Source organism: Xiphophorus couchianus, chromosome 8 (assembly GCF_001444195.1).
Source record: "Xiphophorus couchianus chromosome 8, X_couchianus-1.0, whole genome shotgun sequence".
Classification (NCBI taxonomy): domain Eukaryota; kingdom Metazoa; phylum Chordata; class Actinopteri; order Cyprinodontiformes; family Poeciliidae; genus Xiphophorus; species Xiphophorus couchianus.
The window spans coordinates 8,247,587-8,272,875 of record NC_040235.1 but is presented as its reverse complement, the minus strand read 5'-3'; the positions used below and the strand labels follow the sequence as shown (position 1 = coordinate 8,272,875).

General features: G+C 38.4%; 1 protein-coding gene across 3 annotated transcripts in view; it reads right to left on the bottom strand.

Annotated features, from left to right (window-relative positions):
• LOC114149497 (leucine-rich repeat transmembrane neuronal protein 4-like) overlaps positions 1 to 25,289 on the bottom strand; it is a 79,276-nt gene that overhangs the window by 7,153 nt on the left and 46,834 nt on the right. Inside the window, exon 3 of one of the 3 annotated variants that reach the window (XM_028025423.1) lies at positions 22,604 to 22,724. The exons of the other annotated variants lie outside the window; for them this stretch is intronic. Within the exon in view, the coding sequence (XP_027881224.1) occupies positions 22,604 to 22,724 (121 nt within the window). The remainder of the gene's footprint in view (positions 1 to 22,603; positions 22,725 to 25,289) is intronic. 3 annotated transcript variants of the gene reach the window in all.

Sequence of the window (25,289 nt, the reverse complement as noted above, 5' to 3'; positions counted from 1 at the left end):
GCCCCACATTTGGAGGCCTTAGACCCGCGGACGTCGCGGGTTCGACTCCCGACGACCTTTGCCGCATGTCCTCCTTCAAAAATGGTGCCGGCTCAGCTGGCTGCCTGCAGTCGCAGCTCCTGTCGTGTGTGTTAATCTGTGTATAAAAAATTCTGGCTGTAACTGCGAAATAATTTCCCTGCTGGGATGAATAAAGTAATTCTTCTTCTTCAACCTCCAGCTGCTTGGGCCTGCTCCTCCGGGGGCATCTCAAGGCATCTCTGGTCTCCTCCCAGTGCAAAGTGTCCAAAAGCCAATCTAGAACCCAGAAACTCACTTTGGTCTCTTGAATCCATGATCTTGTTCTTTCAGTCTCTACCCAGAGCTTTGGGGTCGTAGGTGAGGGCAATAGATTTCTTCACTATGACAGACCGGTACATTCCTCGCATCGCTGCAGCACTCCTCATATTCTCCCTCTCTGTTTTCCCCTTATTTCTGAATATTACAACAAGGTTCTTAACAACAAGGTTCTTCATCTGAACAGTTGACATGCAGTCACATGGTTTCGGCACGTGCAAGAGTTATTCATCATTCGCCTGTCTTGTTGATATGGTAGTTATTTAGTGAAGAATTGTACAAATGTACACAGTTCCTCACTGCGTAAGATACTCGTTCCTCAGAAGTATCCATGTCTCCTGCTGATACATAAACCAGATAGTGGGAGGCGACTAGTTTAAGAGAAATACTGACATTGCTTTCATATTTTGGCATTACGATGTCACCAGGTGACTCTGAACACATCCAATCAATGAACAGAGGCTTGGAATAGATAAATGAGTGGATGTGCCATAAACTTCTTCAACTGAACAGAAACAAAACTGAAGTTATCATCTTTGGACCTAAAGATGAACAATCTAGAGTCAACAAACAGCTTCAGTTATTACAACTGAAAACCAGCGATCAGCCCGAAACCTAGGATTAGTGATGGACTCTGACCTGAACCTCCAGAGTCACATAAAGACAGTTACAAAGTCGGCCTTCTAGCACCTGAAGAACATTTCCAGGATTAGATTAATGTTTCAGCAAGATCTGGAAAAACTCATCCATGCATTCATCTTTAGACGCATTGATTAATGCAACAGTGTCTTTACAAGCCTGTCTAAAAAAAATAAAAAATAAATCAGAGCCAGAACGCTGCTGCTCGCGTTCTGACTAAAACCAAGAAAACAGAGCACATCTCACCAGTTCTAACATCCTTAAACTGTTTCAGTTTTGTTCTGCTCAGAGAATGGACTTTAAAATACTGTTAGTTTATAAATCACCGAACACATCAGCACCACGATACATTAAAGATCTGCTGCTGCTGTTGTATCAACCTTCTGGACCTCTCAGGTCTTCTGGTTCTGCTCTGTATCCCCAGAACCAGAACCAAACATGGAGACGCAGCATTAAACTTCTACGCACCACAAATCTGGAACAAACTTCCAGAAAACTACAAAACAGCTGAAACACTGACTTCCTTTAAATCTAGACTAAAAACCCAGCTGTTTACAGTTACTTTTGAAACATCATAAATGAAACAATAATCAACAATCTGATGTGTAACGGTAGCACTTGACAAATATGCTATACAAATAAACTTAAAGTAAATAAATAAAACACAGCAACAAACTTCTGACCAATCACACGACACAGCACAGAAATAGTTCGAACTCACCGGGGGCCGAGTTCGGCAGGTGGATGACTCTCTACTGACAAAATTAGACTTAGACTTAGACTTAGACTGACTTTATTGTCATTTTGCATGCACAGGGTGAATACAGAACGAAATTTCGTTGCATATGGCTCAGGACAATGTTTTGAGCTTTCAATGTTGTGAGGTTACTCCAGAATAAAATAAAATACAGTATAAAATATGAATATAAATATAGAATATAAAGTGCAGTAATGACAGTAAAATAGAAGTTATTTAGCTCTGTACATGTGCAAGGTATAAAGTGGAGACCAGATTTTAAGTGCAGTCCAGTTAAGAGTTCAGCAGTCTGATGGCAAGTGGGAAAAAGCTGTTTCGGAACCTGGTGGTCCTGCACCGGATGCTGCGGAACCTCTTTCCAGAGGGCAGCAGGGAGAACAGTCCATGGTGGGGGTGTGTGTGACACAACAGTCATCACTAGTCAATAAAAGTTGATTTCAGCACTTTGGATGAAGTATGTAGAAACCTTTAAACTCCCCGATCTGAGGCAGGACCTTGTCTCCAAAACAGAGAAGGTAGTTCTTTTATAATTATACTCTACTTTGTGTTTATCTCTCAGAAAAATAAAAGTTAATGGCATACACTTTTGCGAGGCACTATACACTTACGAAAAGTAACTACTTTTTCACATTTTTGGGGTGAATAAAGAGCATTTTATTGTACATCTCTGCTTGCAGTTCTTTAAACACTAAACAGACAGTTGTTCAGTTGCTTGCCAAAACGCTTTAATGATGTTATAAGGTGTTTTACAAGAAGCGGTGAGTGGTTTAGGTCACAATGAGGTTTACAAGACTACAACAAAAACAAAGGCGTAATGAATATACAAGAAAAACCTTGAAAATGCAACATTGGAGACGCTGGAGCTGAATAATCACTAAGCTTGAGTTCAGTGGGCAGAGAGGCTTCGTGGAACGGCAGCTCTAAAAACCCGGTGTCGCAAACTGTGACCTGGGAATAGTTAGCAGAGCATTGTGTGGAGATGGTAGTGGTCAGGTTGGGTACGTTCCCGGTCAATAGGTCTGAGAGGCAGCCAGAGGCAAGACCATTACAGGCTGCGGATGTGTGCGAGGGTTCAGAATCACTGCCAAACAACAAGAAGCCTGCACAGGGAGGTGAGCACAGAGGTGACGGGTTCAGCGCTGGGTTCTGGTAATGAGCGTGGCTGCAACATTTTGTACCAATTGGAGATGGCTGAGGGTGCCTTCTTCCTCCCTAAACATTGAGTATAATCTAGACAACAATAGATTTTGTAAGAAGGTAGATTTAGAAATCTACTTCTCCATGCAGATTTTACAAGCATCTTACGTGACAAAAAAACGTCTGAGATGCACTAATGGGGTTAAGATAAATCTATTCGTAATAATAGTATGTAGAGTTACAGAGTGTCTATCTCCAGGGGTCAGAGGTCAAAATCTCATTACAGAGACAGTGCCCTGAGTTTAATGACGCTGGCTTTACTTGAAATCCTGGAGTTAATACTGGAAAAAAATGTGTCTAAATAGTTAAAAACGCTGTTAGGACCTGTTGCTATGCCAACCATGTAATGGTCATTTACAAGAATGGAAAAGTTTTAATCTGGCAACGTGCAATTAAATAACGCAATGTTTTTTCTTTAAGAAAGTGAAGTTGAAGAATGGTGAGACTGTTCACCTTCATTATTCCATCAGCTTTCTTTGGTGCATTGTTGCTTTTGGCAGTGAAACAGACACTCAGCATGATGCTGCCACCACCATGCTCCACACTTGGTACATTACACAGTTACTACACCCAAAGTAGATCTTATTTGTGACATCTAGTGCTAAATTTATGTAGTCTTTACACTTACAGAGCGTTGAAAGCTACAGTATCTAATAATAACAGTATCATTGTCTCAACACATAATGGTGTAAATTATATAAGCACGTCCAAAGTAGTTTTTTTCTTATCAGGTTAAAGAATATTTCCCCAAAGGTTTGGGCTCATCATGACATTGTTATCATTTTAGTGATCTTTGCCTTTAAACTCTCCCATAGATGTTCTTTTTGCTCATTTTCTCTTATTGTTGAATCATAAATACTCATCTTAACTAAGAGAAGTAAGGCCTGCAGTGCTTTAGATATTTTGTGACCTACTGAATGAATCATTCATGGAATAATTGTGGCAGGTTGACCACTCCTGGGTATATGTTGTCTTCTGAATCAACTAGGGTTTTGACCCCTTTTAAACTAATACATGTCAAAGGTTAATTCAAACCTTCCAGGAGTCAGTAATGCCCCACAACTTCCCAACATGTTCAAAATTGTAAAAGAGCTATATCTAGCTTATAACTGCCTACAGTTATGAGCTGCTCCTTAACGACGTTCGTAATGAGGTAAGAAGAACAGCACCTCTTCTCGCCTAAAGTGATTTCTTCACTCTGCGTGTCTGGCAGTAATCATAACTTGGATATATCAAAGTGAAGTTGAACCAAAAAGAGGTGATTAGTCAGTTAATTCATGATTCAACAAGGGAGGCAATTACGCATGAGTTTGGATAACGTTTTCCTTTCATAAAATACTAAGTCACGTGTAATCTTATTCAGATATTGTTTTAAATGTGGAAAAATAGAACAAATAATTTATACTGCAGTTAAAGGCTTAATTCATTTGTTCATTTGTCTGAAATGACATCAGTTTAAAGCAATTCGCACATCAATAAGTCCACGTTTAGACCGAATGCATCTAAATAAATGCTACTGCTTAGTGTCGTCTTCCTGCTACATAGAAAAAAGTACAGAGCAATTACTATCTGCCACAGGTTATACGTCCCTGTCTCTACTCTGTTCCACCCCCTCTAACATCTTTAATGTGCTTTTAATTAGGTTAGTAATTAGCATGAGCCCAAAGTTGATGTAATTAATCTCCTCTTTGTCCAGACAGCTGGAACGAACACAAACACAGTGCATGCCTGCCACTCTCACAGAGATCTCAAGCTTGTTCCTCCACTCAGAGACCCAATCACCCTGCTCCGATTCTCCGCCCCATCCGTGTGAAGTTGATGTTCCCCTTTTTTCTTTCTTTCCCACAGACCAAAAGAAAACACGCAGACAACAAGAGCTGGACTGATTATGTCAATTCTTTGTGAAATTTTTGGCTAATGAGACAAGCAAGACCCATCTTTGATCTGATGATATTAGCGTAGCATGTTCTGTGGTTGTGCTGAAATGATTACAGCGTCAAGGTGTATGTCTGATCTGAGGCTCTTTTATCTTCATCTGTCGCTGGCACAGCTCTCATCTTCATAAATATCACAGACAAGGAATTACAAAAATGAAACGCTATCTGAGGAGGCTAATTTATGCTCACAGACGAGAGAAATAATTAAAAAATGAAAACTTTTTTTTCATGGAAACTAATTCCTGCTTAAGCTCTTGATCCCTGCAAAACAGACCGACTTACAATTCATTTTAAGCTCTAGTTCTTTCTCAGAACACACATTTAATCCTATTATGACTTCAGACAGGGATTTTTTCTTGTTTCTCATTTTTTTTAAAAAGCCAATAAATGTTAATTTAGAGAAATTAGATTCTTTTGTTTTTAGATTGTAGAAACAAAAAAGTAAAATGTTGATCTCTTAGCTACAGCTAGGTCAAAGCCTGATGAATAATCCCACATCACCCATTATCTTGATTGCCCTTTTAAATAAAACCAGAGGCTTTAAGTGGTTACCACTGCAAACATCTGGAAGGTGATATGATAAAATGCAATGCACTGAATACTTTTCCTTATTTGGCACTTCCATTTCTTTTTCAAATGCATAAATAATAGTACCCAGATTAATATTTGTGCTGAGAGCATGAATACATGAATACGTAATCTTGACAGCATGGGCACTATTTTGCCTCCAGCAACGCTTTATACTGTATGACTTCGATTTGAAATGCTAACTTTCCAATTAAAGCATTTAGAAATTTTGGGGTTATCAATAATAAAATAATAAGATGTTACTGTATTGCTAACCCTTGTCTACAGGCTTTTTTAACAACCCTGGAAAAAAATTAAGAGACCACTGAACTGAATTGAAAACCTCATGGTTATTCCACCAAATATTGATATCTGAGTTAAAACATTAGTATTGTTGTTTCTAAATGAATATGAACTTGTTTTCTTTGCATTATTTGAGGTCTGAAAGCCCTGCATCCTTTTGTTATTTTGGTCATTTCTCCTTTTCTGCAAATAAATATTACATTTCTGTTTGGAAATTTCAGCCATGTCAGTAGTTCACAGAATAACAGAACAATGTTCATTTTACTCAAACATATAAATGTAAAATGTAAAATCAGATCATTTTATAAGATCTCAATTTTTTTCCAGAGCTTCCTTCCATTAATCTGAGTGAAGTGCATTTACATTTCAGTTTCAGCTTGTTCCTCCCACAGTTAAATACTGAAGTATCAGACTTAGGATAGCCCGAGTTAATACATAATGCGGATTTATGTGAAACAATATTCACCATCATCAATTAGCCATATTTTTCAATTAAGCTAATCCAGTTTCCGTGGCAACGCCCAGCCCTTATTGCTGTTTACAAGTTTACAATCAAGAAATATTTTTGACTGGAACCCGACATGGAGTAGACTCAAAAAGACATGAGAAAAAATGATCAAGTGGAAAGAGTCACAAAGACTTTTCTGGCATTGGGAAAACATAGCGAGAGACGTCATCCAGAGAGGAAGAGTTCCACGACTGCTAATCACAAACAAAACCAGAAACGTCTTCATGATTCCCAAGACTTTTATAAAAAAAAAATATTCTGTGGACAGATGAGAAAGAAGTAGAAATGTTTTGGAAGATGTTTGTCTTCCAAAACATGGTGGGTGTGGTGTAATAGTTTGCTTTGGTGGTTCAGGAACCTGGTTGACTCCAGTCTGTTTGTGTGGAAAGTCCAATCCGTTTGAGGAGCTGTGAATGCGAAATCAAACTCCGGTGAAGACCAAAAACGCAAAATCTGGTTTGCCTTTCAACCTCAATTCAGTTTAAATGAACTCTGGTTCGATTCAAACGCATATGTGAACGCCAAGCAGGAAGTAGACTACAATGCAGGGCATTCTGGGTAGATACAACCAAAACAAAGGCAGGAGTCTAGTCCTTGTGGGAGAAATGGTTTGTGGTATTTTGCCAAAAACAAAAGAGAAATCTTACAACCACTAAAATCTGATGCCACTCCCTTTCTGTTTACATTTTGTGAAGAAGGAAGTTTAACTCAATGTCTTCTTAAGAGCTTTTCGTGTCATTTCCTTCAGTGGTTTTTGGTGCAGAACCACCACAGGTGAGGGGAGAAAATGGTTTTGAAAGACTTTGGATCATTTGACACAATCCAGTGTGAAAGAGATTAACACCAGCTGAAAATGGACCAATGCTAATCTCAAATCAAACCGAATCTAGCGGAATATAAGGTATGAAAACATCCTTAGTCTTTTGATAGAACCATAAGTTCTGGTCTCAAGGAGAAAATCCATAAAGAGATCATCCAGTTCAGGCTATCTGAATAGCCTTCAGATTGTTGTTACAAACTCACCGCAAACCAAGGTGTTACCCCTAATGTCTATCGCTGCGTATTTAACACAAACCAAGAGCCATTTTGGAAGCACGTTTTCCACCATTTACTGGCAGAAGCTATCTAATATGATTTGCTAGAATCAAATAACTATATCTACCAAACTGAGGATGAATAATAACTTTGGTGTGAACTTATTTCAGGCATTAAGAGTTTAAACTCAAGAGCAGCATCACGATCATGTTTGAAAACTCTCCAAAACGGCTGAACTTGGGAGGCCAACATTCCTAAACAGGGACTCACTGCCAGTTATTACAGACACTCAAGCATAAAATGCCAGCTTTGTAAAAGCAGAATAATAGTTTATACGGTGGAATCCTATTTGGTCACATTTACCTCGATTTGCCTCCACAGTGCAGAGGGGTTAAAAACAGCAACGGTTTCTGTGGAGTAATGTGAGTTTTTATGCTCATCACTGCACATCAGAGTGAAAAAAAGAAACAAATTATTTGGCCTGAAGTGGGTTTGGCCTTTACACCTCCCCATCTATCTCTCTTGTAGCACTAAATGTGTTTCAGCAGCAAGGGGAGGATATACTCAACCACAACTAAGTGGGCCAGTGAGAGCACGCCGCTCTCTCGCCATTTGAAGTTAAAAAGAGAGCAATTTTCAGAGCCGATGCATTAAGCGAGACATGAACAGCGTGGTCCAAAGGTAGCGCACCGAGATCTCCCCGAGGAAATCTGGACCGGCGAATGAACACTGGGAGCAAACCGAGCACATCCCTGATGACACGTCTCAACACGCAAGTTTATTTATGGGCGTGCATGATCATGCATTCTTATCTGTGCTTGAGTGTTATGACTTATGATTGCTGTGATTTAGGTAGGTGATGGATGGCACCATTAGGAGCAGCAGATCCTTCCCCTTAAGTCACTCTCTGTGTATATCACCTTGGCTGCTACAAATTATGCTTGATGCATAAACAAAGTGTTTCTCACCATTTGTAAAGGACATCAGTTTCTTCACACTTCAGGTCTGCCGGGGACATAGAACCTAAATAATACCTGTTATACTTTATTTAGCTCTGGTTCTGGGGAATGCAGTATAAAGGACTCTGTGGGAACCAAAAGTATCATTTTAAATTGTATTCTTTGACAAACAGAGAGTCAGTGGAGAGATTTAATCTAGTCTTCTGTTTCTGGCAGCAGGGCTTTAAATGAGCTGCAGATGCATGCTAGATTTGTTTAGATTAGATCAGGAACCTAAACTAACTAAAATCACAAGATTTTCTGTGACATGCTCAGCAACAGTAGGATGTTGCATTTAAACAATGTTTAATTGCTACTAAAGTGCTTAAGGAAAAGAAGACCTAGCATAGCATTGTGCTATAGATTTTGGCATCTACAGCACGTGTCAAACTCAAGGTTTGTGGGCCAAATCTGGGCTGCCGTAGCTTTTCATGAGTCCCTTTAGTCTAGATTCTAGACTAAACACTAAGTGTGCTTAAATATTATGTTACCAATCAAATCAATATAGTTTTTATCTGTTTACTGCCAAATTATATCAATCAGTCCCTCCAGTTTCTTAAGAATTACGGTGGAAAGTCACGCAAAATCAAGAAATCCTCCACTTTTTTGCGCCAGTACTTAATTGGGAGTTTATTGCAGATTTTTCTCAGAAATTGTCAAAAATTTTCTTACTTGTTCTAATCAGCTGCCTCAGCCTTAACTGATGTCAGATTGTAGTCCATGCTCTATACAGTGAGTAATAAAAAGTGGCATTTACTGTCATAAATAGGGGCAAATATTTTAAATATTGGCTGCACAGTGGTGCAGTTGGTAGCGCTGTTGCCTTGCAGCAAGAAGGTCCTGGGTTCAATTCCCGGCCCGGGGGCTTTAAGACATTTGTTAAGAAGTAAATGTTGTAAATAGTACGCTGGTTGAGAATCTAGTAGCTTCAAGATCTGCACTAATTGTTCATTCTTGCCAACCCAAATAGGTAATTGTTTAAGCTTAGCAACAACTGAGGCAATTCATTAGCATAAAACAAAAACAAAGAACCATCATACATACAAATATAATTTGCTGATAAAGAACCACAAGAAAAATAATCCACTGAGTTTGTCATTATAGTAGAATGAGCCCTAAAAACAGTTCAGTAAACAGATTTTAACTATTATTCACCATAAAAGTGCAGCAAATATCTTCGATACACCTGTCTCAAAGAAAGAGCAGATTTAAGGAGCCTTGCCAAACTTATCCTAATTATCATATTATCTTCCAACATGCACAATATATGCCAATTGTGCTAAATAAGTGAAAACCTCCAATTAGGAAAAGAAAGTACAGCTATGCCAACATTTAGAGCTTTACTTATACATGTGTAGATTCAGGCTTTAGTGGTTTGCTCATCTTTTAAGAAAATTATGAGTTACTTTTCTCCAACAGTGGCACGGTTTTTCTTGTGAAGTAATTATTCTAAATCTGTCGAGCAAGGAGTGTGAAAAAGGGTGATTAACGCACCGGTACAGCCTGACAAACAGGAATTATTCCCAAACTATCGCCCTGGTTTAAACACAAAAATGTATAACGCTGAGAATAGCATGTTCTATAATTACAAATCTCATCAGATCAATGTTGTTAAAAATTGATTTTGCTCTTTGAGCAAAATATGCTCATTAGGCTCCTGAATATCTCAGAAAAAGCCCATTTCTTTCCCGTAAACTAAAGCGGCTTTAATGTGATGATGCATTCGAAACCAGTGCCAGGTGTTTTGCCGCTGGGGAGACTACAAATGAAGTCAGAGTTCAGTGTCGTCATCTCTTGCCCCATTTCTCGTGTGCATTCAGTTTTTCAACAGTCTTCAAAGTACAGTGCACAGAAGTAGTTTCAAACATTTCAGTGAATTTGGCTCAGCTCTTTAGAGAACTCCAGCTGTCTCTGCTGCTTCTGTCACTTCATGTGGTGTCAGACAGACTACATAATGTTCAGATCGGGTCTCTGTTGGTCGGAGCATCTGTTGCAGGATTTCTATCTGTAAAGTATCTATCAATGTCTGAACTGAAAGCTGTTCATTGTTGGGACCTGTGGGTTTATTCGCAGCAAAATTATTGGCTAAATTTTGCCAGAACAAACAAAATTACAGAATAATTTTAAAGAATCCCACATCTTACTGTTACAGGTTTTTTTTTACAGTAATTAGCTGTATTTACATGATATTTTATCGTACCCACATGTATAACGTGTCATAGTACAACATATTACATTATACTTTTGAAATGTGCTCCCTATTTACAGAAAATTACTAAAACAAAAACCTGAATATCTTCAAGAATAGATCTATTTTTACAACACTTTACAGTAGGACTGCATGAAATAAATGGTATACGGTAGAAATGATAGAAATTTGGCTTACGATAATAATCTGTAGTCTATCGGCTAACCACGGTAATGCTTGTCGATGACATAACTGGCTGATATCAAAACAGAGGAAGTGGGAAGCAGCATGGATGAGAGGGAAAAGGAAGAGCTCGTTAAAAAGTCAGATGCAAAAACGTAAATTATCTGGATCTGGTCTGGGTTTAACTTCCTGCGGTCTCAGCGCGTTGCTCAGGAGGAGCGCGGCAGGTGTCACAGTCAGACAGCGGGGAAATGAGGGGTAAAAAGCGCATGCGGGATTGATGCAACCTCCGCATGGACGTGCATGGAGTAAAGCTTGCTGAATCCAATGAACGCCATCTCTTAACCCTCCAGCAGCTGTAGCACGATGCTCAAGAGGAGCGCAGCAGATATCACGGTCGGAGCTGGGTGACAGCCTGACGGTCTTTCCGAAACTACAAAAAGAAAACCTTGACTCGTAAAAGCGCACATGGGTTCAGTGTGACCCCACTGTAACATGCATAAAGTGAAAAAGAATGTGGGGTTTAAATGACCCCGTCTTTTAAGACTAGAGGAGAGGTGAACACTCAGACCAGGAGCAGAAAAATTTTATTTGCAAAGTGCGAGGAAGGGAGGAAATACAAGCAGTTCTTTTTAACAACTGGAAACGAATCATCTGCTTGAATACCAGCAATGCTGCTGACTACAAGTTCCAGTCACAACACTGGGAAGAAAAGGCAGGATTTGATGCAGACATCCATTACATTAATGTTATTGTTTTCTATATAGAGATATATTTTTAGTTTCTTTATTTAAGTTTGATTTAACCATTATTGAGATCATGCTGCTGCCTATGATTGCCAATGATAGGCAGCATATTGCACATTCCTACTTTATAGTAAAATTCATTGTGAAAAACTGTGAAAGTATAAAAGTATAAAAGCTGTGCCTGGGTTCGGATTAGACGTTTCTGTGAACCCTGTAGAAAGCGGATCAACCCGGGGGTTCTGCCTGCAAGTTCCCTCCAGACATTTAGATTCTTCTGCTTCTGCACTTTTTAACAATAAATATTCAAAGTCTACAAATTACTTTCTGTGCCCCTTAAAAGAAGTTCTCCACCAGTCATTAGAACCACGTCACTTGCATTTTTATTTTCACATTTTTTAGATTTTTCTCTTACTCTTTCAACTAAACCAATACCACTGATGCAAGGCAAAGACTTTCTGCATGAAAAATAATCATGGAATTAAATAAGAAGTTGTCAAGGGAGGAGAAAGTCACCCTGAATTAGAGTTCACGGGCTGTAATTCTGCGGCCGGAGACTGTCCAATTAATCAACCTTCTGTGGGCATGAATAACTCATTATCAAAGTCCCACAGAGGAACCAAACATGTTATTAGTGATTTTATGTAATATTGAGCAAAACGGTGCAGTCCTCTGAGCATATGCTCGTTCCTATTTCTAATCCCACTGATGCGGGGAGCTGAAACTGTAATTTTTGGGGAGGTCGACTCTGGCTCATTAGATCTGTACAAGAAATCAAACCCCGCACTCGCTGACCTACTGAAATACAATTCAGTCTCGCTGTTCAAGAATACAATGTAGTGTGAAATGATGAAGTGTGATGGAGGTGCTATAAACACTTGGGAGGCAGTTTGGCCAATGAAGGGTTTGGCAACAGCTGGAAGGAAAGATTTAAATTAAAATGTTCCATTTGGCAATGTAATGGTCATAATAAAAACCTTCTTGGATGAATAATTACATTCTGTAAAGACATATATTAGTGCGGTCTTATTGTATTAAAAGTTAAATATAAGCCAAATTAGCAGAAGCCTTTTAAACTGGCAATTCTTCATCCATAATGTCTTTCTTCTGTGGGTTATAGAGTGTCTTAGTCATTTATGCGACTATGCCTGAACTGTGGGGAGGCATTTGGCCAGAGCAAAAAGCTAGATTGTATTTGGCAAACCTTGAATAAATATGATGCAGTAAGAAGAACACAAAACAGCTCTTTAAATATTGATTTAAAAACAGCAATTGATTGGCTGACTGGTCACTCATAGAGGAAGAAGCCATGACTCCAAAAGGTCAGAAAGACGTTAGATTTTTTGAGAAATGTCCTGTCGTCTTTTGAAACTAAAACCGAAGTGGTTGGAGAAAAAATAAGTTAAAAACTTGAGAAAACCAACAATTTGTGCACTCAACAGATTAGATGCAACATCTCAAGAAATCACTCAGGATGATAAAGCTTGAGTACAAATGGAAAATTATCCTAAGTTTATATTTTATGTAAAGATTGTCAAAAAAGTAGAAAAAAGATTTTTGTGAGTTGTACAGTGGACAGTTCAGAACTCGCAGGTGTTTCTGTGATTTTATTCACTGAAAATTCACCTTTTTCTGTAGAGAAAATCTGAGATATTCAACAATGTAACTCAGCTTGGGAAGCTACTTGACATGCTAGTGGCTGGGATTTGAAAAGCTGCCAATCCAAGAGCAGCATTTATTTTATTTGCAGCTGAAAAGTGAAGATTAGGAAGACTGTAGATGTTCTTCTCTAGAGCTAAGACGGTTTCCACAGTGTATAAATATTGAGGCATATTTGGTGTTTGAACAAATAAAATAGACACTTCTAAGTGTTTTATGCGGGATTTTAAGTATTCACCGACTTCAGCTGTTTGCTGTGGCTGTAATCGCTAAAATCTGTAAAACTGAAATCGGCTCAAATCGGCATTTCATTAGGACTGCAGAATAGGTTATCAGATATTTGCAGAAAAAGGACAAAATGTGAGTAAATCTAATGCAGTTGAATCTAATTTCAGGCTTCTTTAAAAGTCAACATTTTAAAAAAATGATTGTACTTGTATTTCTCATTCATCTTGCTCTTACCAGCTCCATTTTTTATGAATGTGCTTCCTGGCATCAAATTGCAGACTTATTTACACGTTTTTAAAAAAACCCCCTTCCCACGTAACACTCTTCCATCTCGTGAGATGGCTGGTGGTGGTGTCTCTACCTTTAATCATGATTTAGGCTAATGAAATGCAGCTCAGTCACATTGAAATCTAGTGATCGGGTCGTTTAAGTCGCACCCCCATTCGGTCTGAAAAGCCCCTGTGGGCGCCCTGGAGGCGTTCTGTCTTACTGACGGGTGAAAAATTGTTAGACACAGCTGGTTGAAGCTGAGCACACACCTCTGACTTCATTTTGTTGCTGCCCTCAGCACTGAAGTTTACAACAAATGCCAGCGTGCCACTTCCATTACAAGCCATGCATGTCTGTGCCATAATGGGAGCGCCTCCATGTTTGACAGATAAGGTGATCCAGGGCCATGTGCTCGTCATATTTATTCATTCATTCAGAGGATGGGCAGACCTTAACAGAACATTCCAGAATAATAATGTCGCTTTGCAGCTTTGAATGGCAAGATATGTCATTATTTACAATTATTATTTTACCAAATTCTGCTGTGAAGGGCAACTGATCTTCTGGTGTTTCTTGAAGACATTTCAGGTTTCATCCAATATGCTACTTCAGTTCTGATCCTGGTTTGGGAATTTCTGGCCTATAAATCTTTCAAAGTCCAAACGAATAAGTTACTGACCAACCCATCTGTCCTGTGAGTCATTTGGGTCGAGGGACGTCTTCAAGAGTAGAGTTAGGTAAAAACAAAACATCCCAATGGCTTGCTTTCTACTCTTAAACTAATCTGAAATGTCATTTTTAATATTTCTATTTGACAGTTAGTCTGGTTTTATCTCATAAATGATAAATATAAAGCTGTAAAATATCCCTATCTGGGTTTTGAAGAGTTTTGCAGCTAATCAAATGTATTCTTTCGAAATAGTTTTAATAATTTACAAGCAAGGACAAGGACTACATGGACTACATGTTCAGCATTGATACCTGAATGTTTTTTCCCCTCATAATCATAAAAACACAAACGTTAATTTAAATGGCGACTCTAAATGATCATTGGAAACGACTGTGTGCATGATTATGTCTTTCGTAGATTTCTAATTTACTGACAGCTTGTCCATGGTGTATCTTGACTTTTGAACATTGTCTACTTGTTTTGGCTTCAACATAACCATCCAAAAATTATGAATTCTGGTAGTCAAATGATCCCAAATTTTGATTAAAACCTTCCTGACCTCTAGAAAAAACATGAGCCAACAAAAGCTGAGTTACCTTCAGCTATACAGGCATGTTCTGCAAAAATGCAAAATCTTACCAAATATTTTTGATCTAATTTCTTGTGCAAATATTTTAGTACACATGAATTCAGGCTAAAGTAACTTTGAAGTAACATTTCAGCAAGATACAGAAGCTTGTTTTAAGTAAATAATTCCTTAATATTGATGAAAAACATGGGCAAATTGTCTTGTTTACTTAAAACAAGCTTCTATATACTTCTTACAAGTATGCTGAAAAGATACTTGTAAGTTAGTTTTGTCTTATTTTAAGATATTTGCACTAGAAATGAGGCCAAAAACACTTGGTAAAATTCTGTGTTTCTGCAGTGTAGGATTGTCATTTTCTCTGCGAATAAAAATCTACACCAATGTATCTTGAAAATCTACATTTCTAGTGGCTTTTTGTTCTTTTCTAGGGGTTTATGATAAACCATGATGTGGTTGCTAACGTACATTAGCAATGTGATTCCTGGTGTTGTCCCAACTTGTTTAGTTGTTGGGTGAGCTTTATTTGTTTAATATTTTTAATTTTCATTTACTTTGTCCATTCTTGCTATTCTAATTAATTCGATCTTGAAGAAAAAAATAGGACTTCTTCACACTTTCTGTCAATAGCTTTCCTCTTGCCACACTTCCAGAACTTGGTGAGGTGCTTAAACTTGGAATGTGAGTTTTACCTAACGCTACTCTAACTATATGTACTTAAGTTGTGTCTTTCTTAGGAGAAATAGTAGTTGAACCACCATGTGTTAATGTTAGCTTAAGACTAAATCTGGCCATTGAGGTCTCAAAAATGAGTTTTCAACTTTAAAATCGCAGATAAGTTCCATCAAATAGTTTGAGAAACAGAAGTTATCAACGCCACTGTTGCAGCATTTAGCCAAATCCTTAATCATTCCGGTTTCCTCGTTGAAACATGCATATTAATTTGAGGCTGTGAATAACAGCTTCACCTCATTTCCAGTCTACAAACACCATTTCTAGGTGTGAGTTTGCTCATTTAAAGGTATCTGACGGCTTGCAACCCTGATTAAACTTTAGCAGCTGTGATTACACTGCTGCAAAACAGGCCAGAGATTAAAAAAAGCTTAACACATTTTGGTATATTATCACCACATAGACAAACAGCATAGGGAGAGTGCGACTGCAAAGTGCAATAATATTGTGTGTGACTTTCATGTACATGAATCCCTGTTCAAATTTAGCTTCAAATTATTTGAATTTGGACTTCAGATTAGCTAATCAAGCAAGTAAACAACAGGAAATTCTGAAAATAAAGCTCTCCTTACAATAAATATGGTATTTACACTTTAAAACAATGCAAAAAGTTCAGTTAAATCCTTGAAGAAAACCTGCTATATAAAGTTTCTCTCTATTCTGAAAAAACTGGAAATTTGTGAGATACGACAAAAAAATTGTAGCTAAAGTTTCAGCAAACAGGTTTATTTATGGTGCATGTTACATTTTTAAGATATTTATTTCTAAAAAATAAGTTTCATTTTCCTTTTCTAACCAGTTCATCACATAAAATCCTGATAAAATGCTTTTGAGTTTCATGATTGCAATGTGTGAAAATGTTCAATGGTTCTGAACATTTCTGCAAAGTATGTCACACAGTATACAACAAAAGCAAAGGTGCTTTTCCCTTCTTTTTTTTACTATTTCTATACACCAACATCTTTGACATCTCAAAAAACGAGTCCTGATTTTATCTGACATAGGAATATATTCTCAATATTTAGTTCATGTTATCTAGATATTTGATGGATGCATGCAGAGATGTATATTTTGTGCATTACTGATTTTTCACCAATGTGTGATTTGCAGATTTGTTTGGATTTTAACTCTTTAGTTTGTTCCTTTTTCACTTTAGGAATTTAGTTGTGCAAAATTTTAGTTTTGCAATTAATTCTTTGCCAAATAAATTAACAGACCCGTTCAGTTGCCATGCTCCTGTGACGATGTTCAGTGTCTTTGAATGTCAATAAAGCCCGCAGGACAGATGAATATACATTTTAAGCCTTTTAAAATAGTTTGAGGCAATTTGCTCCTAATTAGTTGGGACTGTTTGACATAATACGATCTGATATTAAATAACTTGAAGAGACCTGCAGGAAACATTATTCTTATTTTCTTCTTACTCCTCATGGCTGGTTGCTGACAGTTGCCAGAGGGGGCATTTGTGCAACTGATGCCAGTGCTGTGTCTGCTGGTGACGGTGTCATATGCAGCTGTTGGTAAATGATGTTTGGGATGTGACATGCAACAGAAAGCTGAATGTAAACAATATGATGTCGGGGATTTGAACTCTAACACTGTGTTATTTTTAAACAAGACAAACTGGGAAAAACAAATAATTATATCGTAGAACTTTGTTCTAAGCTGTATTTTAAAAGTAATTATGGATAATCCTTGCAGTTCCTCAGATAGTTTGATGTAAATTTTGTCCTGTTCCTCCTGACAGGACTGGTTTGAGGGGCTCCTGCACCTGACCCACAAGAGCACAACCAAATTTCTTTTTCACAAATTACACTAAATAAAAAAGACAGGAATGCAAAGTCCTCCCCTCGCGTGATGCAAGACAAGTGGAGGATGGAGATTCCCAGGTTCATTAGGTATGTGTGAGACTTCCAGAGGAAGTGAAGCAACCATGTTTGCTTCATTTCTACTCATTCAGCAAACGTTTCGACTAGATTTAACCATTTAACCCGCAGTCTTAGCGCAACACTCAGGACGAGTGCAGCAGATGCCACGGTCAGCCAACCGGAAACATTATTCTTAGTTTCTTCTTACTCCTCAGCTCTTCAGTTCATGAAACCACAAGGGGAAAAAAAAAAAAGCTGACAAACCGGCGAGCCTACCAGCACTGCACACACTGTAAAAAGCTCTAACGGGGGTTTACGCAACCCCTCTTAGAACTACAAGAGGATTCAAACGCCACTTATTCGTTTTTAGCCATTTAGCTTACAGAAAGAGCGCCAAGCCGCCAAATAAACAAAAGTAAACTGAGCAATCAGATTTAGCTTTAGTATGTACACGTGTTCACCTTCACAGACTCACATGGCTGTGGGCTACATACAGGATGTAAAATTTTTTTAATGTAAAGAGAGTTAGATAATAAAAAGTCCAATAACTTTTTTACTCAAAGGAAGGTATGCACAGTGCGCACAGCCATACAGCAGCAGGCGTTGCTGACTGGCAGTGTATGGGACTTAGATCAGGGTTTTGGAACGGTCGCTTCAAAATATTAACTTAGTTGTTCTTTAGCCACTTTTTAGCTAATTAAGCAGTATGGTTAGCATCATGCCACATCTGGAAAACCTGTTTGCCTCCTAACTTTAACCTTGCATTGAAACAACACCCACATTACAAGATGCTGTCCAATTAAGTCAGGAAAAGAACCAATGTTTTTCCTACCAAGTCATAAACTGATGAATTTCTCAAAATTAAGTCGGAATAAATGGTTTGTTTGCATTTGTATATTTAGCCCCAGATTCGGTGTTAGTTTTGTGGAGATAATATGGCTTTGTTGGCTTCCTTAGATCGTGATCAAGTGAATCTTGAAGAGAATCAGCATCTTAAAACGAGGGTGGAACCTTTTGTTTTGTCTTGAGCCAGAAAAGGTAGAATCAGGGACGAAGTCCAGCCCAAAGTGCTCCAGTTCACGAAAGAGGGAAAAATAAAGGCATTGAAAAGCCTTCAGGTTCTCCCAGGAAAACTTAGTCTGTGAATAAACCACAATACTCCAGAAACCTCTGTTATGGTCAACCATGTTTGGAGAAAATCAGACCCAAAACAAAACCACAAAAAGCTGAGACCAAACGTTAGGCACAGTGACGGAGGAACTTCTTTGGACAGATAAATGAAGCCTTTAAAATATTTATCCTGTTTCCCTGCACAGTTTGAAGGTTCATTAAGTTGGGGGCCATAAGAAGACCTAAGGACTCTGGATGAAAGAGATTTAATAATAGTGCTTTTCGACTGAAACCGTGAGTCACAACCCTTTCAATAACGCATGCAGGTCTTGCAATGGCTTGCTTTCAAGTATCATTTCCACTGAGGCACGACACCTTTTCTGTTGTTTTACAGTCTAAATCTGAGCTTTTTTTAAACTCAGAAACACTGAAACTCATCTGAAATGTCATTTTGAATATTTCTATTTAACAGTTAGTCAGATTTTATCTCATAAATGATCAATTAAAGATGTAAAATATCTCTATCTGGGTTTTTAAAATGTTTTGCATTTCTTTTGAAATAGTTTTAATAATTTACAAGCCTTGGGCTACGTGTTTAGCATCGATACCTAAATGGGTTTTTTTCCCCTCATCTTCATAACACAAAGGTAAATTTAAATGGCGACTCTAAATGACCCTTAGGAATAAGTGTGTGTGCATAATTATGTCTCTGTTAGCCCTCTAATAGACTGCCAGCTTGTCCTGACTCTTGAACATTGCCTGCTTGTTTTGGTTTCATCTTTTCTGCAATCCTAAACATAACCACTGAAAAAGTATGTATAATTCTGGTAATCAAACGATCCAAAATTAAGATTAAAACCATTCCTAAACTCTAGAATAAAACACGAGCCAGCACTATAAAGTGCAGACTGATTCGGCTGCTACACGTTCTTCTGTCTTGAAACATTTTTAAGTCTCAATAAAATGAATTCAATGGACTGACATGCTTGTCCGCCTTTCGCCCAATAAACGCTGGAGATAGACACCAGCTCCCCTCGCGACCCTGCAAGGATAAACGTGTTCAGATAATGGATGGATGGATGGAAAATGCATGATGTTGAAAATAGAAGAGCCCAATCCATCACTCTTACTAAGATGACACTGTAAAGTAAAGTTGGTGTGCTTTGAGTGGCCTGTCTGTTAGGCAACTGACTGCAGACTATTAGACGTCCAGTCCATAAATCTGTCCTGAAGAAAGCCATAAGAAGATCCACCGACTGCTGAGCATAAACCATCTGAGGGGGACAGCAGATGTTGAAAAGGGCTTATTGCTCCTTATTTTAATAGTTCAAACAACAAATATACCTTAATATGCAGGAATACACACAGTGGAAACCGTCTTAGCATTGGCGCAGAAGCTACGCTCTAAGACTTTCTTATCTCCAATCTTTGGGGTTTAACCGAGGAAAGTTAATGTTTTTCCTGAATTGAAAGCATTGGAAACACCAGCTAATAGCGTCTCAGTTAGCACTGGATCTGCATTTTCACTGAAATATTTTACAAACATAAATCTGCAATCAGGTGAATTTTCCATGAATATTAAGCTTCTTGTGTTTTCCACAAAAAAATCTTTTACAAATCCAAAAATACCACACTGGGAATTGCAGAGGGTCGTCTGTACGTCATGCCATGCGTTTGGTGGAAAACTGCCAACACGCCAACCCAGTGGTCAAACCAGTGGTGGCAGCATCATGCTGTATTAGTCTGCTGTAACAGTGGAAGAAAACTTGCTGGAGGCTTTAAAATCTGGGAGAGTGAGAGATCCAAAGTCAAATCCTATTCATATGTTAAATCAAATTGATGATCTGCAGCCAGACTTAAAAATGATCTTCAAATATGACTGAAGTTAAGAGTAATGTGTCAAACTCCAGGGCTGGAGGCCAAATCTGGCCCACCGTAGATTTTCATGTGGCCCTCTGGACTCCAAATGACATCAATAAGTTGCTTCAGTTTTTCACAAATCCACAAAATCAGCAGATATACAAATTGTTTCTCCTTTTACTAAAATTTGTTTTTAATCAAAATTGGCCAAAATAACGCCTGGATGGACAGATCAGTGTGAGAAAATGTTCAATATTTAATTTTAAGAAGCAACTTATTTAATGTTGAAACAGCTATTTATTGATATTTAGTAACTTAATGAGTTTTATCAATACATTCTGGCACAACCGGCCCTTTAAGAGCATTCAGATTTTTGATGAGGCCCAAAATGAAAATGAGTTTGACACTCAACACAAAAAAACACTTGAATGGCGGTTCTGCAACAAACTGACTCATGAAGGATTAACAGATATTCCATCCAACTAGCAAACAAAACTTTCCAATCAGTCCTCTGTGATATAATTAATGAACACACCATGGGTGCTAATGTAACTAAATATGGCTGCCTTCAAAATAGCTAATATATTTGGATTACCATAAAGAAATCAATGCTTTTGAGTATTTTTAAGCAAACTTTTGACTGAATGTTTTATTTTATTTTGGACTGGAAATGAGATAAGATCCAACACAGGTCGCAAGGTCACTACATGGAAACATAGATACACACACACCCACACACACGCATTCATATCTAAGGGCAATTTTTGAGAAACCAATGAACCCATCAGTCAGGTTTTCATGCTGTGGGAGGAAGAGCACACACTCCTCGCAGAAAGACCCCAGGCTGCGATCCGAACCCAGGACCTGCTACCAACTGTTCCAACATGAAAGCAGTCGTTAAATACAACACAAATATCTTTAAAGTAAAATACAGTTTAATACAGCTCAAAAAATAGTGAAAGCTAAAGATCAGCTTATAAACACCAAGCCTCCTCACTTTAGCTGAAGTATGGAAAAAATATATGTCTTTTACACATTTGTTGAAGCTGTCACTATGATATATCAGTATGGTATGAGACAGTCTGTAAAAAAATAAAAATCTAGCTCTTCTGTCTTCTCCAGTGCTAATTAGAAACAACCAATCAGAGAAAGGAGGCTGGTCTTAGCGCTGTCAATCACCTGTAACTGTAATAAATGGTTTTCCTGGAACAGTAAGTTGTTTCTCCATCATCCGCACATTTAGCAGTGTGTACACAATGCTGATTGACAGTGCTAAGACCCTCCTTTGGGCTCTGATTGGTTGTTTTTGAATTGTGGATTTCTTCAGATGGTAGTAGCTCAGGGAGGAAGTGGAGGAAATCGCTCTATTCACAGATTATCTGTCACATACTAAACTAGACCCTTGAATATGTAAAACATATTTTTATAAGCATATGGCATGTAATAAAACACCAAATCTAACACTTTTCTTTTATATACGTCATAATCTAAAGCTGTGAATCCCAACATAGAAGTTTCTGCTCTTCATTAAAGCACTTATGAAGCTTAAAAGAAAATGTTTTTCCATGTCAGATCATTATAAACGAGTCTTTTCCATTCTGTGCCATGTGTTTACTGTAATAACCTAAACATCCTGCTGTACAGTTGGCAGGTTTGCTGCTCAGTTTAATTGTAATGTCATGACAAAGTGACTAATTTGTTCCCACATCCGCTACATGAATCTACATGAGCTTTGAAGTTATTAAAACTGTGGCAGATTTAAGTATTTCTGTTTTTCCAGGGCGAACAACTAAAGGTGGGTGGGTAGATGCCACTGTTATCAGAGGATAAAGTACACAGCGGCTGCCAAAGCCCACAGCAAGGGGAGCAACGGAGGAAAAGGGGGGCAAGTAGAAGATTAGAAAATTCAATTTAGGGCAAAAGAGGGGGCGGATCTTTTATATAAGGTGCCACTGAGATGTTTTTCCCTTCTCTGTCTAAGATGCACACACACATATACACACACATGCTTTTAAGAGTTTGTCATAGAATCTTTTCTCCGTATTTTGGTCGTGTTATCTGGTAGCACAGAGGATCCCTGTTTGTCTTAGCTGCAGGGCCAAAGCCAGCTCCGGATGCAGCTAATAATACGCAACTCACCGAGGTTCGGGTTGACTATGTATGACTGTATTTCAGTGTGGGAGACAAGGCGGTGTGCCTGGGGCAAAAAAAAAAAAAGAGCTATCTTACCATTTTTCAGTACATGCATCATCATCTGGCGCACCCTCGGTGGGATGCCGTTTGGAGAATGACCCAGCAGTCGAGGGAAGAGGGCATGAAATTGGACCTCTGAGAAAGTGAAAAGGTTGCGCTGTGGAAACAGAAGTAGCTCTCACTCAGGGCTGTTACTGACTCGGCGGTCAGTCCGAGTGGCTTTTCTGACCCTCCATACTTTTGAATCAATAAGGTACAGATTTGTTTTGTCAGCCTGAAAATAGCAGCTGCATCTCTGCTATATCAACGATTGGAATACATGGTATGTCGTATTGTAATATCACAGTAATGTATTAGATATAAAATTACTACAGTAATAATAAGTTAAAGCTAGCTCTCTTTTTATGGAGCTAGCTTGTTCTCCCTGTGCTTATCGAGGTTCTCTGCTTTCTTCCCTTAAAGAAATTTAAACTTCTTCCATCCTTATTATTACATTTATTAACCTCTACAATTTAAAGGTGCATTATTATGTGATTTGCAGGCATATTATAGCACAATCAAGTAATTATGCTACCATCAGTTGTTATAAAAATGCTATATATATAAAATATGACTTTTGAAATTGGGCCTCTGTATCTTTAAGAAACTCCGCCTTCAGGAAGTCATCACAACACTCCTTATTAACCCTTTAACAATGTTTTTACCAGAATTTCACTGAGAAGTAGCTCATATAATGAGCTCAACAATTCCACCAGAAGTCTGCTGATTACTGCTGACTAGTCTGAAGGAGCTGAGTGGGAGAGTCATGATGCGTTCACACCAATTGCGTCTTGAGCATCAGGTGTGTCTGGTTTACATTCAAAGTCTATGTGGAGGCACGTTGAGGGTCCATCGCGGTGCGTTTCACACGACAAGCAAGGTGCAATTTGAAGCGTTTGACGCGTTTTTGACAAGCGATGGATGTGAACGCACCAACACAGGGGATAGCCGCTCTGGAAGGTAAAACCTTGGAAAGCTCCCAGGAGGAGCTTCGTCCTGGGAGGCGGGGCTAGGTCCACCCAGGCATTTTGCACAGCTGCACGGTTGACATGGAGATTAAAGGATTCCTCAAGCATGCCTGAAAGAGTCAAGACAACACTCCAGGTATGTTTATTGAAGAGGGAACATCATTATAACGTATAGCTCAAAAACATCGATTTTACATACTACCGCCTTTTAACTGTAAAATAAACAAACCAGTCAGGGAGGCAAAGTCTAAAAATAAATACTAATAAAATTTTAAATGATCTATTTCTGGGTAGATGACCATCTGGTTTTGAGGACCAATAGTTAAAGTGACTAAATCCTATAACTACCCATTTTAAAAGTTCAAACAGCAAATATTTATTAATACGTACAGTGGAAACCGTCTTAGCGCTACCACAGAAGCTATCATCTACAGTCTTTCTTATCTCCACCAATCAGTAGCAAGGAAAACTGATGTTGCTGCTGGATTAGTTACAATTTAGTTACATTTCAGAAAAATCCACAAGTAGGTGAATCTGGAAACGCTGGACTGGACTAACTTTTCTGAAGCACTTTAGATTTACTCCCAGGATAATATCTGATTTTGTTAGGTTTTTTTTTTTAAGTGTCAAAGTTGTGGAAATTTACCCATACTGCATTTCTGTGAATTACTGTCTGCTTTCAGTTACCATGGCATCACTGTGCTTTAATGTTGGGCCCCTTGGATGTCTAGGAAAGACACTAGTCTTGAATTATTACTTTTCCGATAAACTCCCGATGTTACTGAGCCGCACTAGTTTATTCTCTGAAGGCAGGATGTCACTTCATGCCATCAGTACTGACGAGTTTCTGGTTTAAAAGCCAGATTTTATCATCACTGAATGGTTTCTAAAAGCCTTTTAATTACTCAAGCTTAAAAACTTGCTCCGTTTTTAGTGAGAAATTTACAATTCAGATTCCATTCAAGAGCGAATGAGTTGGGAAAAAAGAGAGCAAATGAAATAAGCAGCACCTGGAGTGTGAGACTCTTCGTGAAACATATTGTGTTTTCTTTTTCTCCTGAGTACGCCTTCCTGCGTTTAATCTCCTAATAGTTATGATGAGTTAGAGGGGAGCAGGAGCAGAAAATGGAAGTCTACCTCTAAATGGTTTTTGGAGCAACGCCTGTCAAGTGGAACAGGACTGAAGGGAAAATTTGCCAGAGGCTCATGCAAAGGGAGCACTGTGGGAGATTTCTGCAAACCCGTTTGGGGAAAACGGATACAGTTTAGTCTTCCAGAGAATTTCAGGGAACACCAAAGAGACACAGTGAACTGCCAATGCTACTTCTCCCTTTTTATCTCATAAGAAACAACCATGACAGGATTGACTTGAGGCTGACTTACAGAAATATACATATATTTATACTGTCAGGGGTTTTACTTCAATTTGGAGAAAGCCTTGCAGAAGTTTCCCTTTGAGATGTTTCCCATTTTGTCATATTGCAGCTACAAACTTTATAGTTTCATTTGGATGTTTTTGTGGCAAATTGAATGGTTTTAATAAGAAATATCAGTCAATTTTGCACAGAATTTGAATAAACATAATTTTTCTCTAATTAAACTAGCCAATTGTGACAAATGTGAAGCTTTTCTTGAGTTTTTACACGTGATTTAGTATAATCTAAATCAGATGTGTCAAACTCAAAGCCTGGGGGCCAAATTTGGCCCGCCATAGC